The 13,152-nt window shown below is 41.4% G+C and overlaps 1 protein-coding gene across 1 annotated transcript in view; it reads left to right on the top strand.

Annotated features, from left to right (window-relative positions):
- LOC129644221 (antigen WC1.1-like) overlaps positions 1–13,152 on the top strand; it is a 54,505-nt gene that overhangs the window by 27,054 nt on the left and 14,299 nt on the right. Inside the window, exons 9-13 of the mRNA XM_055569737.1 lie at positions 2,599–2,907; positions 3,001–3,309; positions 10,305–10,400; positions 10,477–10,791; positions 11,911–12,225. Coding sequence (XP_055425712.1) covers positions 2,599–2,907; positions 3,001–3,309; positions 10,305–10,400; positions 10,477–10,791; positions 11,911–12,225 — 1,344 coding nt within the window. The remainder of the gene's footprint in view (positions 1–2,598; positions 2,908–3,000; positions 3,310–10,304; positions 10,401–10,476; positions 10,792–11,910; positions 12,226–13,152) is intronic.

The raw sequence follows: 13,152 nt of genomic DNA, 5'->3' as shown, positions 1-13,152 counted from the left end.
CTATCCTGATATGTATAAGACTTTATTGAGTATTCAGCATATATTTGAATATTTCCCATGTATCAGGGTATATAAAACAGAATACAAGAAATACTTTTTTCTTGTTCTTTCTAAATTTTTAATCTCATAGAATTAATATAACAATATCAATAACCTCATATATGCAGATGACACCACCCTAATAGCAGAAAGTAAAGAGGAATAGAGGAGAGCCGCTTGATGAAAGTGGAAGAGAAGAGTGAAAAAGCTGGCTTGAAACTCCGCATTCAAAAAACTAATATCATGGCATCCAGTCCCAGCACTTCATGGCCAAAAGATGAGGAAAAAATGGAAACAGCAACAGACTTATTTTCTTGGGCTCCAAAATCACTGCAGAGTGTGACTGCAGCCATGAAATTAAAAGACGCTTGCTCCTTGGAAGAAAAGCTATGACAAACCTGGACAGCAGATTAAAAAGCAGAGACATTACTTTGTGACAAATGTCCATATAGTCAAAGCTATGTTTTTTTTTTTCTGGTAGTTATATATGGATGTGAGAGTAGGATCATAAAGAAGGCTGAGCGGTGAAGAATTGATGCTTTTGAACTGTGGTGCTGGAGAAGACTCTGGAGAGTCCCTTGGACAGCAAGGAGATCAAATCAGTCAATCCTAAAGGAAATCAACCCTGAATAATTCATTGAAAGGATGTATGCTGAAGCTGAAGCTCCAATACTTTGGCCACATGATAAGAAGAAATGACTCATTGGAAAAGACCCTGAGGCTGGGAAAGACTGAAGACCAGAGAAGAAGGGGACAACAGAGAATGAGATGATTGGATGGCATCACTGACTCAATGAACATGAGTTTGAGTAAACTCAGGGAGATAGTGAAGACAGGGAAGACTGGAGTGCTGCAGTCCATGGGGTCACAAAGAGTTGGACATGACTGAGTGACTAAGCAACAAAACAACCAGTTAAATAAAAATGCTTTAATTAGAATGTGTAGCCTGTGACCCAAACTCCCAGCCAGAGGAGCCTAGGGGTCCTCACCTGGGCCTCTCTGGGGAGATGGAAGTGGGTAAATAATAAAAAGCAAGCAGATCATCCTCTCCCTCATCATTCATTCTTATATCAGTGGTCAAGCTAATCCTTCAATTCTTTAATTTCTGTGGTGTCTTTTCTGTCCTCTCCTGCTCTCTATAGTAGATTTTTATTCTGTTACATCATTCTTTTTGAGACTTCAAAGTTCACATACTTATGCAATCAGAGTCCTTTACCAGGACAAATTCCACCATTACGTACATAACCATGAGCACACTCAGAAATCAGGAAAATTATTTTAAAAATTGTTCTTTATGATTTGCAGGTTTTTTTTCCCATTGGACTACCTTTTCTCTGTCCAAATATGGTCCCTGAAGGATGAAATCATGATCATGTGTCTTTTCTTTGGTCTCTCTCTCATACTCCATCCACTCCCCATTTAACCTACCACTCACCCCACCTCACTCCCTACAGAAGTTCTTCCCTTTTGGAGTATCCTTTCCATCTATTTGTAGCTCTTAAGATCATTTCTTCTTTTCTGCATTGGGGAAATTTGGAAAGGGTAGGAGTGTTAAGTGGCAAAGGGGAGCAGCCCAGGGGATAAAAGGTGTTAAAATCTTGTTGAACAAATATTTGGTTTCCAAATCTATGTTTCATCACTACTGAGGCTTTTGCAATTTAGAAATCTCTAAAATATATATGGCTCGCTTGCTCTCTGCTATCTTCCTCTCACTCTCCTTTTTCGTAGCTTGCTGGCTTCTTATCTCAGAAATCCAAATAGGAAAGGAATATGCAGTAGGCATATAGATAGGGTTAGAATACATTAAATTCTCATCACTCCTTCACATTTTCTAAGAATCTCATGTCTAGGATGAAGTAATCAACTAACTCAGTTGTCTTGCATAATCCCACTGAGACTTCACTTTCTCTCAGGTGTGTTCATAAATCCTAGGTTTTTAAGAAAGATGGATAGCATCATTCCCTTCCTCTCCTATGACTCTCTGAGCTTTCATCACTTCCAAACTTATCTGTGAACAACTTCTTTCACAATTAGGTTACCTAATTGTGACCTAATGCCTGCACTCAGATCCAGCCCGCATGATGTTCCCATCCCCAGTGACTTGAATACTGGCTCAGAGAAAACTGCCCAAAATTCTAGCCCCAGAAATTTCAGGATGACCTAAACTTCTCTGACTCTTAGGCCTCTAACCTCTTGAATCCCATGATCTTCTTTCACTCTCCGTTAGATCAGCTATGCACTCAAGTTTGAATGTCTACCACTGTGCAGTTTCTTTGGGCCTTTGTAGTTTCTAGCCCCCCACATAAGAATTAACATTCCTAACCAATATATATTCTCAGGATTCAGCCATTCCAAACTGACCCTGCAATCCTTCTGGATATCTCTTCAGAACCTTGCTCATGAAAATGCAATTTGACAACGACAGTCAAATTCTCTCTTCTTATCCCCTCTTATTCCACTGCTGGAAAAAGCTTTCCCACCATTGCCTGTGAGGTGTTGTTTCCAATTGTCAAGCCAGTTTCATGAACAGTCACTGGGTTTGTTCTTTGTTTCTCTTAGGATTTTTGCGTCTGGCTGGAGGGGATGGACCCTGCTCAGGGCGAGTTGAAGTGCATTCTGGAGAAGCCTGGACCCCAGTGTCTGATGGAAACTTCACACTCCCCACTGCCCAGGTCATCTGTGCAGAGCTGGGGTGTGGCAAGGCTGTGTCTGTCCTGGGACATGTGCCCTTCAGAGAGTCCAATGCCCAGGTCTGGGCTGAAGAGTTCAGGTGTGAGGGGGAGGAGCCTGAGCTCCAGTTCTGTCCCAGAGTGCCCTGTCCAGGGGGCACTTGCCACCACAGTGGAGCTGTTCAGGTTGTCTGTTCAGGTGAGATGCACATCAGGATTTAGCCTCTGTGCACACTCACTTCAAGCTAAAAAAGAAATATGATTTTTCTGAAATCCTGTCTGTTTCTATCAGTGTACACAGATGTCCGGCTCACGACAAACGGCTCCTCTCAGTGTGAGGGTCAGGTGGAGATGAACGTTTTTGGACAATGGAGAGCGCTCTGTGCCTCCCACTGGAGTCTGGCCAATGCCAATGTTGTCTGTCATCAGCTCGGCTGTGGAGTCGCCATCTCCACCCCAAATGGAGCAGAAGGAAGTGATCAACTCTGGAAAGCCCGATTTCACTGCTCAGGGACTGAGTCCTTCCTGTGGAAATGCCCTGTGACTGCCCTGGGTGTTCCTGACTGTTCCCATGGTGACACGGCCTCTGTGATCTGCTCAGGTAAGACAGGGAAGGGCTACTATACTTAGGATGTTCCTGGAGTGAAATGTCCCCAGAGCAGAAAGTAAGGGAAAACAGGCTTAAAAAGAAAGATATTCTGTAGTGAAATGTTTAATCTTGTTACTGAACTCGAGTTTCAGCTGCTCACTACTCAAGAATCCAACAGTGAGAGACAAGTGTGGGGTAAAATTAAAGACAGCTTTATTGAGGAAACCAGCAGTTCTGGGGAGATAGAGGACTAATGCACCAAAGAACCAGCTCCTTGCTAATCAGGAGTGCACAGGTGAAAGTAGGGGACAGGTTACCTGCAGAGTAGCACAGCTAGCTCCGACAATCATCTTGAAATAGATCTGGTCAGTGTCACCTTTATTGTTTGAATTACAGTTAATCATCAGTTCTAGTGCTGGTTTGTTCCCATTTCCTTGAGGCCAATCTTGGAATTGTGTAAGATGAAGATTATGAACTTCCCTGTTGGCTCAGATGGTAAAGAACCTGCCTGCAATGCAAGAGTCTTGGGTTTGATCCCTGGGTTGGGACAATCCCCTGGAGAAGGAACTGGCTCCCCACTAGTCTGGTCATCATGTAATTTATTGCTACCACCTGTTTGGGATTTCAGTATCTGCAAAATAGCTCAAAAGATATGGCTCAGAATGTTATCTATAGCCCATAAGAAGGAACTAAAGGTCCTTGACTTTGTTTAGGGATAAACTATTATTATTTTGTACTATTTGACTGTTTTCCTTTGTTTCTGATTGTTTTTCATTTCTGTGATCAAATTTATTCTTTAGCTAGGTTTTTCTACAAACAGAGGCAGGTGAGGACATGAGGGTGGTCTGTCCTGAGAAGGCTCTGTAAGGTCCTACTCCATAGCATTCTCATTGTTCACTCTTTTTTTTTTTTTTTTCAGGGGAAAGAAGTGCTAAGAAATGCTAAGAAGTGCTATGTCAGGGAAAGAAACACCTAGATGAATATTTTTTATGAAACATTATTATTTAAGGATAATAATAGAGAACAAAGTACAAACAATAAGTGTATACCTAGGTCATGTTCTCCAACCCAGATCTACAAAGAGAACATGCACAGCACCACAGAATCACTATCGCCTCCCAATAGCTGTGTCCTCCTCCTCTCCAGGGAAGACTGCTTACCTAAGACTTGTACTGCTGTAGAATATTTTCTCAGTTTTTGAACTTTATGTAAATTCATACACTATGTTTTCTTTTGTGTCTAATTTCTTTGACTCCAAACTGTGTTTGAGATTCACTCATGATGTTGTTTATGGCAACATTTCATTCACTTTTATTATTATAGAGTATTCCTTTGAATGATCACATGACCCTGCGTTGAACCATTCAACTAATGGCAGAGATTTGAGTTTATTTCCAGTTCTTGACTATTACAAATACAATGGTGCAAATTACCATGATGATGACTTTTGGCAAAAGTATTTATTATGATTTTTGTGTGTTTAATTCTTGGTCTTATATTTTTATTTTCTTAATGGTATGCTGTACTTCAATGAGCCAAGTTACTCATCTTAGGTTTAATTTATCAACTTTTTTTCTGTACAAGTAGTGCTCTTTCAGTCAGTCAGTTCAGTTCAATCACTCAGTCATGTCTGACTCTTTGCAACCCCATGGACTGCAGCATGCCAAGCTTTCCTGTCCTTCATCATCTCCTGGAGCTTGCTCAAGCTCGTATCCATTGAGTTGGTGAAACCATCCAGTCATCTGATCTCTGTCGTCCCCTTCTCTTCCTGTCTTCAATCTTTCTCAGCTTCAGGGTCTTTTCCAATGAGTCAGTTCTTCCCATCATGTGGCCAAAGTATTGGAGCTTCAGCTTCAGTGTCAGTTTTTCCAATGAATATTCAGGACTGATTTCCTTTAGGATAGACTGATTGGACCTCTTTGCCATCCAACGGACTGTCAAGAGTCTTCTCCAACACCACAGTTCAAAAGCATCAATTATTCAGCATTCAGCTTTCTTTATGGTCCAACTCTCACAGCCATACATGATTACTGGAAAAATCATAGCTTTAACTAGATGGGCCTTTGTCAGTAATGTCTCTGCTTTTTAATATGTTGACTAGGTTGGTCATAGCTTTTCTTCCAAGCAGCAAGCATCTTTTAATTGCATAGCTGTAGACATAATCTGCAGTGATTTTGGAGCCCAAGGAAATAAAGTCTGTCCCTGTTTCCCCATCTTTTTGCCATAAAATGATGGGACCAGATGCCATGATATTAGTTTCTTGAATGTTGAGTTTTAAGCCAACATTTTCACTCTCCTCTTTCAGTTTCATGATGTATGGCAAAACCAATATAATATTTTAAAGTAAAAAAAAAAAGAAAAAATTAAAAAATAAATTTAAAAAAGAGTCTCTTTAATTTCTCCTCACTTTCTGCCATAAAGGTGGTGTCATCTGCATATCTGAGGTTATTGATATTTCCACCAGAAATCTTGACTCCAGTTTGTGCTTAATCCCACCCAGCATTTTGCATGATGTACTCTGCATATAAATTAAATAAGCAGAGTGACTATATACAGCCTTGACGTACTTCTGTCTCAGTTTTGAGCTAGTCCATTGATCCAGTCCCTAGAACTCCTTATATTCTTCTTAAATGAACTTTGTCTACTCCAAAATTACAAAAATGTTCTCTGAGAGTATCTCACAGAACTGTAATTACTTTTTTTTTTTTTGCATATAATTGTACATTGCTTCTAGGATTGACATCTGTGTAGGATCGGGGTCAAGTATCCTATTTTCATATGGGTATCCAGTTGACTCAAAATCTTTTTCTGAAAAGACTATTCCCCACTGCAGTGACACCTTTGTGATAAGTGAAAGGGCACATATGTCTGAATACATTTTTTATACTCTCTATTCTGTTCCACTGTATCCTTTGTCTCTCCTTGCACCTGTACCACATTTTCTTAATTATTGTAATTTTATAGTAAGTCTTGAACCTTCCCTGGTGTCTCAGAGAGTAAAGAATCTGCCTGCAAGGCAGGAGACCTGGATTTGATCCCTGGGTTGGGAAGATCTCCTGGAGAAGGGCATGAGAATCCACTCCATTATTCTTGCCTGGAGAATCCCTGTGGACAGAGGAGCCTGGCGGGCTATAGTCTATTGGGTCACAAAGAGTTGGACATGATTGATTGACTAAGCACACATAGTAAGTCTGGGTAACTTAAATTTAAAGAAGTTATGTTGTTGCTTTTCTTGCCAACTGCTTTGGTCAGTCTTGGTTTTTGTATTTTGTATACATTTTTGAGCTGAAGCTCCAATACTTTGGCCACCTGATGCGAAGAGCTGACTCACTAGAAAAGACCCTGATGCTAGGAAAGACTGAAGGCAGGAGGAGAAGGGGATGACAGAGGATGAGATGGTTGGATGGCATCACTGACTCAGAGGACATGAGTTTGAGCAAGCTCCAGGAGTTGGTGATGGACAGGGAGGACTGGTGTGCTGCAGTCCTTGGGGTCACAAAGAGTCAGACATGACTAAGTGACTGAACAACAGCAACATAAATTTGGAATCAACTTGTCATGTTTCAGGCAAACAAAAGCACAAGGGAATTTGATTGAGGTTAGATTTAATCTGTATATAAATTTGAGAATGACTGACTTTGACAACACTGAGTTTCCCAATTCACTGACAAAATATATCCTTTCATTCAGTTAGGTCTTGAATTTCTCTCCGATGTTTTGCACATCTTTAACTAGGTTTTCTCCTAGGCATTTTATGGGCTTGATGTTATTAGTATTTCTTTTAGTGAAGGTTTTCTAGGAATGAATTCTCTCTGAACTTTACCTAGATTCCCCAAATGTTAGATTAGTATTTTGCTTTAATCCTTCTTTCTTTCTTTTCTCTCTCTCCCTTGCTCTAGCTTTCCCTTTCTCTCCTTATTTGTTCCCCTCCTGCCCTGTTTTTCCCGGAGTATGTAAAATCTTTCTGGATTAGGTTGCAGACACGATGCTCCTTTATCCCTCCCTCCCAACAACAACAAAAATACTTCTGGGAATTTCCTTACATAACCACAGTTCAGTCAAACCTTTAGAGATGTCAGTCCCAGATGACATCTAAATGCAACCACATGAGAAACCCCAAAGATAGAACTGCCAAGTTGAGTCTTTCCCAAATTACTGACCTGGGAAATCATGAGCAAAATTAAAAAAAACATATTCCTTCAACGACTAAGTTTGTGGGGAAATTTTGTTATATAGCATTATTAACCCAGCACTTACCATAGGACCAGCATTTCTGAATAGAGGAATATTTATCCTCTGATTTTCCATTTTACTCTTTCTACTTTATGTTGATCTAATGTGCTGATACACTCATTCTCTAGTTCTTAATTTCAGTTGTTAACTTTTTCAGCTGTAGAATTTTCATTTGTTTTTGTTATCGTTTCTCTGCCAAGATACACATCGTGTTAATTAATTCTTTGTGCACTTTAATCATGGCTATTTAAATTCTCTGTCAGACTATAAAACTCTTAGAGGAAAACATAGGCAGAACATTCTTTGACATAAGTTGCAACAAGATCTTTTTTGATCAACCTCCTAAAGAAAATAAAAACAAAAATAAAAAAACTAGGACCTAAGTAAACTTAAAAGCTTTTACATATCAAAGGAAACCATAAACAGAACAAAAAGACAACTCTCAGAATGGGAGAAAATATTTGCAAATGAAGTAATTAACAAGGGATTAATCTTCAAAATACACAAACAACTCAATATCAACAAACCAAACAATCCAATGAAAAGATGGGAAAAAGGCCTACATAGACATTTTTTCCAGACATACAGATGGCTAACAAATACAACATCACTATTAGAGAGATGCAAGTCAAAACTACAGGCAGGTAATACTTCACTCCAGTTAGAATGTCTATCATTAAAAAAATCCACAAATAAATGCTGGAGAGGATGTGAAGAAAAGGGAATTCTCTTACATATGAGTATGTAAATTGGTACAGCTACTGTGGGTTGCCATGCCCTCCTGCAGGGGACATTCCAACCCAAGGATCAAAGCCAGGTCTCCCACATTGCAGGCGGATTCTTTACTGTCTGAGCCACCAGACTCAGAAGCCCTACACTATTGATACTAAGTACAAAATAGATATTGCTTGGAGAATCCCATAGACATGGAGCCTGATGGGCTACAATCCAGAGTCAGACACTACTGACAGAGTCAGACACTACCAAAGTATCTTAGCATGCATGCACATATACATAGATAAATAATAACTTTTTTATAGCACAGGGGACTCTACTCAGTGTTCTGTGGTGACCTAAATAGGAAGTAAATCCAAGAAAGAGGGGATATGTGTGTATATATATATATATGTGCATATAAATAGATAGATAGATAGATATAAATAGATAGATAGATATAAATAGATAGATAGAGTTGTTGTTGTTTAGTCACTGAGTTGTGTCTGACTGTTTTGTGACCTCATGGACTGCCATGCTCCTTTGTCCATAGGATTTCTCAGGCAAGAATACTGGAGTGGATTGCCATTTTTTTCTCCAAAGGCTCTTCCCAACCCAGGGATGGAACCCCAGTCTCCTGTTCAGCAGGCAGATTCTTTACCACTGAGTCACCTGGGAGGCCCATATGTATATGTATAACTTACTAAATTTTCTGTACAGCAGAAGCTACCACAACATTGTAAAGCAATTATACTCAAAAATTAATAAATTAAATAAAATAAATTCTTTGTCAGGTAACTTTAAGAGCCAAATACCCTGGGAAATTTTTTAATGTTTCTTTTTGCTCTGGTTTTCCATGAGATCTCTTTTATATAAGTATTTTTAAAATCACAAACATTGTAGATAAATAATTGTACAACTCCTTCAGAAAGGTTTTTGTTTTGCTTCTTCTATTTAGGGGTAGATTAAGCTCAACATTCAGAAAACGAAGATCATGGCATCTGGTCCCATCACTTCATGGGAAATAGATGTGGAAACAGTGGAAACAGTGTCAGAGTTTATTTTTGGGGGCTCCAAAAAATAAATCACCAAGGCAGATGGTGATTGCAGCCATGAAATTAAAAGACACTTACTCCTTGGAAGGAGGGTTATGACCAACCTAGATAGCATATTCAAAAGCAGAGACATTACTTTGCCAACAAAGGTTCATCTAGTCAAGGCTATGGTTTTTCCAGTAGTCATGTATGGGTGTGAGAGTTGAACTGTGAAGAAAGCTGAGCACCAAAGAATTGATGCTTTTGAACTGTGGTGTTGGAGAAGACTCTTGAGAGTCCCTTGGACTGCAAGGAGATCCAACCAGTCCATTCTACAGGAGATCAGTTCTGGGTGTTCTTTGGAAGGAATGATGCTAAAGCTGAAACTCCAGTACTTTGGCCACCTCATGCGAAGAGTTGACTCATTGGAAAAGACTCTGATGCTGGGATGGATTGGGGGCAGGAGGAGAAGGGGATGACAGAGGATGAGATCACTGGATGGCATTACAGACTCGATGGACGTGAGTTTGAGTGAACTCCGGGAGTTTGTGCTGGACAGGGAGGCCTGGCGTGCTGCAATTCATGGGGTCGCAAAGAGTCGGACACAACTGAGCGACTGAACTGAACTGAACTGGACTGAACTGAAGGACAGAACAACTTGTTTAACTCATTCTTAGGGCAAAGCTTGGCTTAAAACAGGAATTGTGCCATTGTCAGGACCAGGGCTCTTCATGGAGAAAGGGAACATGAAGATTATGGTAACTTTACCAGTATGTTCCAGCTTTCATCTCAGCTCCATCACTAGGTCATTATTGTTTTTTTTTCTTTTGAATTTTTTACTTTGTATTGGTGTATAGCCGATTAACAAAGTTGTTATAGTTTCAGGTGAACAGCCAGGGACTCGGCCATACACATACATGTATCCATTTTCCCCCAAACTTCCCTCCCCTCCTAAAAATTATTTAGTTTAATTGACTTTCCTGTTCTTTAACCCTCCCAACCCTCTAATCATTGCTGTTTCTTCAGGAAACCAGACCCAGGTGCTGCTGCCCCACTGCGACCACTTTGTGTCTGAACCAGCAGGATCTGCGGCCTCAGAGGAGAGCGCCCCCTACTGCTCAGGTGAGTGTCCCACAGGACAGAAGACCCTTCTCATTCCCCAGGTCAACGCTGCATTGTTCCATTTCTCTCTCCTCAGACAGCAGACAGCTCCGCCTGGTGGATGGGGGCGGTCCCTGCGCCGGGAGAGTGGAGATCCTTGACCAGGGCTCCTGGGGCACCATCTGTGATGACGGCTGGGACCTGGACGATGCCCGCGTGGTGTGCAGGCAGCTGGGCTGTGGAGAAGCCCTTAATGCCACGGGTTCTGCCCACTTTGGGGCGGGATCAGGGCCCATCTGGCTGGACGACCTGAACTGCGCTGGAAATGAGTCCCAGGTGTGGAGGTGCCCTTCCCGGGGCTGGGGGCGGCACGACTGCAGACACAAGGAGGACGCCGGGGTCATCTGCTCAGGTCTGTGCTGCACACTGTCCACAGTTTGGGGCAGGGGTGGGGCCCAGGAGGACGGGGGTCTTAGCCCTGAGGGAGAGATGCTGAAAGGACCAGAGAAGGAGGCTTCCTCCCATGAAGCCTGTGTTTCCAACAGAGGTGAAGATGAGGTGCTTTCACTGCTTCCTGCAGCAGCTGAGATTCTGGTCCTTTCTTCTCAGTAGTGTTTCCCGGCAGAGCCTTTTCTTACAGTTTTTCTTGAAATCAGGGCTCACCCTCCTGGTACATATAGTAGAGAAGTCTTAAAGCCACTGTGCTAGTTTTTGTTTGTTCTATAACAAACTGCTACATTGTTGATAGTTTAAAACAACATGTTTATTTCCTTGCACTTCTGTAGCTTAGTTGTCCAGCAGGGATCTCACTGGATTGTGATAAAAGTTTCAGCAGGGCCACATCACTTCTGAGCCTCTGGGAAAGAATCTGTTTCCTGTCTTTTCAAGCTTCTAGAAACCGCCTGCCCTCCTTCACTCATAATCCCATTCTGTTCATCATCAGACTATCAACGCTCTGCCTCTCTAACTATTATCCACATTCACATCTCCCTCTAACCAGAACGAGGAAAAGGATTCCACTTTAAAGCATAGTGAGTCTAAGAATGTGATTAGACCATGCTCAGGTGGTTAATCTGCCATATTTCAGGTTACTCTTAGCATCCCAAGGACCATACCGTAATCACATATGTAAAGTCCTTTTTGCCAGATAAGGAAACATAGACACAGGTTCCATGTAGACATCTGTGGGTCCATTATTCCATCTGCCTCCACACTGTCCACATCACATCCCTTTCATACACTCTTTTAAATGTTTTGTCAGGAAGCAGGAGTCAGCTCCCTCTCCCTGCAGGTGTCCAGGTTGGTCTTTTCTCAGTTCATATCCACTACATCATTGTGGTAGAAATATTTAGAAAGACAGACACAAATGGACAAAGTCAGGTGAAAAGGAGACAAGTTTCACTCCGGTCATCTAATGGATTTGCTTCCCCAGCTGGGTCACAGATGAATGTTCAGAATTTTGGGGAGAGAGGAAAACCCAGAACACTGAGTGGGGTGTCACTGTGTCCTGTCTCCTCTCTTTTGATCTTAGAGTTCCTGGCCCTCAGGATGGTCAGCGAGGACCAGCAGTGTGCTGGGTGGCTGGAAGTTTTCTACAACGGGACCTGGGGCAGTGTCTGCCGCAGCCCCATGGATGATGTCACCGTGTCCATCATCTGCAGACAGCTTGGCTGTGGGGACAGTGGAAGTCTCAACACCTCTATTGGTCTCAGGGAAGGTTCTAGACCCCGGTGGGTAGATTTAATTCGGTGTCGGAAAATGGATACCTCTCTCTGGCAGTGTCCTTCTGGCCCATGGAAATACAGTTCATGCTCTCCAAAGGAGGAAGCCTACATCTCGTGTGAAGGTGACTTATGTCTGTTTCTGTGTCTTTCCCAACCCTGTAGGATGTTGTTAGTGAGATTTGATATTTTAAAATCTAAGTGATGGGTTTAAATTGAGTTTATAAAATGAAGTTTGCATGGAGCTAATTTAATCTATATGTTCTAAACTTGCTTTATTAAAATTTTTTAATTGATATAATTGATACAACATTATATTTTTGCTGTGTACAACACAATGTTTATATATTTGTGTGTATTGATAAATGATCACTACATTAAGTCTAGTTATATCTCTATATATATAGCTCCATATATATAGATCCATGCAGATACTGCTAAGTCACTTCAGTCGTGTCCGACTCTGTGCGACCCCATAGACGGCAGCCCACCAGGCTCCCCCGTCCCTGGGGTTCTCCAGGCAAGAACACTGGAGTGGGTTGCCATTTCCTTCTCCAATGCGTGAAAGTGAAAAGTGAAAATGAAGTTGCTCAGTCATGTCCGACCCTCAGGGACCCCATGGACTGCAGCTTAGCAGGCTCCTCCATCCATGGGATTTTCCAGGCAAGAGTACTGGAGTGGGTTGCCATTGCCTTTTCCATATAGATCCATATATATAGTTAAAATTTTTTCTTACATGATGAGAATGTTTAAGATGTATTTTCTTGCCCTCTTTCAAATAGACAATACAGTATTCACCATGCTGTATGTTATATCTCTTCACCTATTAATTTTATAATTCAAATTTATACCTTTTGATTACCTTTGCCCACACCAAATCCCCCACCTCTGGCAGCCACCAAATACTCAGCATCTCTTAACTTGCTTTTTTTTTAATATGACACATATAAATGAGATTATATGGTATTTTTCTTTCTCTGTCTGATTTGTTTCACTTAACATAATGCCCTCGAGGTCCATCCATGTTGTTGAAACTGGCAAGATTTTCTTCT

Source organism: Bubalus kerabau, chromosome 1, assembly GCF_029407905.1.
Source record: "Bubalus kerabau isolate K-KA32 ecotype Philippines breed swamp buffalo chromosome 1, PCC_UOA_SB_1v2, whole genome shotgun sequence".
Lineage (NCBI taxonomy): Eukaryota > Metazoa > Chordata > Mammalia > Artiodactyla > Bovidae > Bubalus > Bubalus kerabau.
Note: the sequence above shows the minus strand (reverse complement) of the source record. Positions and strands in the feature narration are given on the sequence as shown.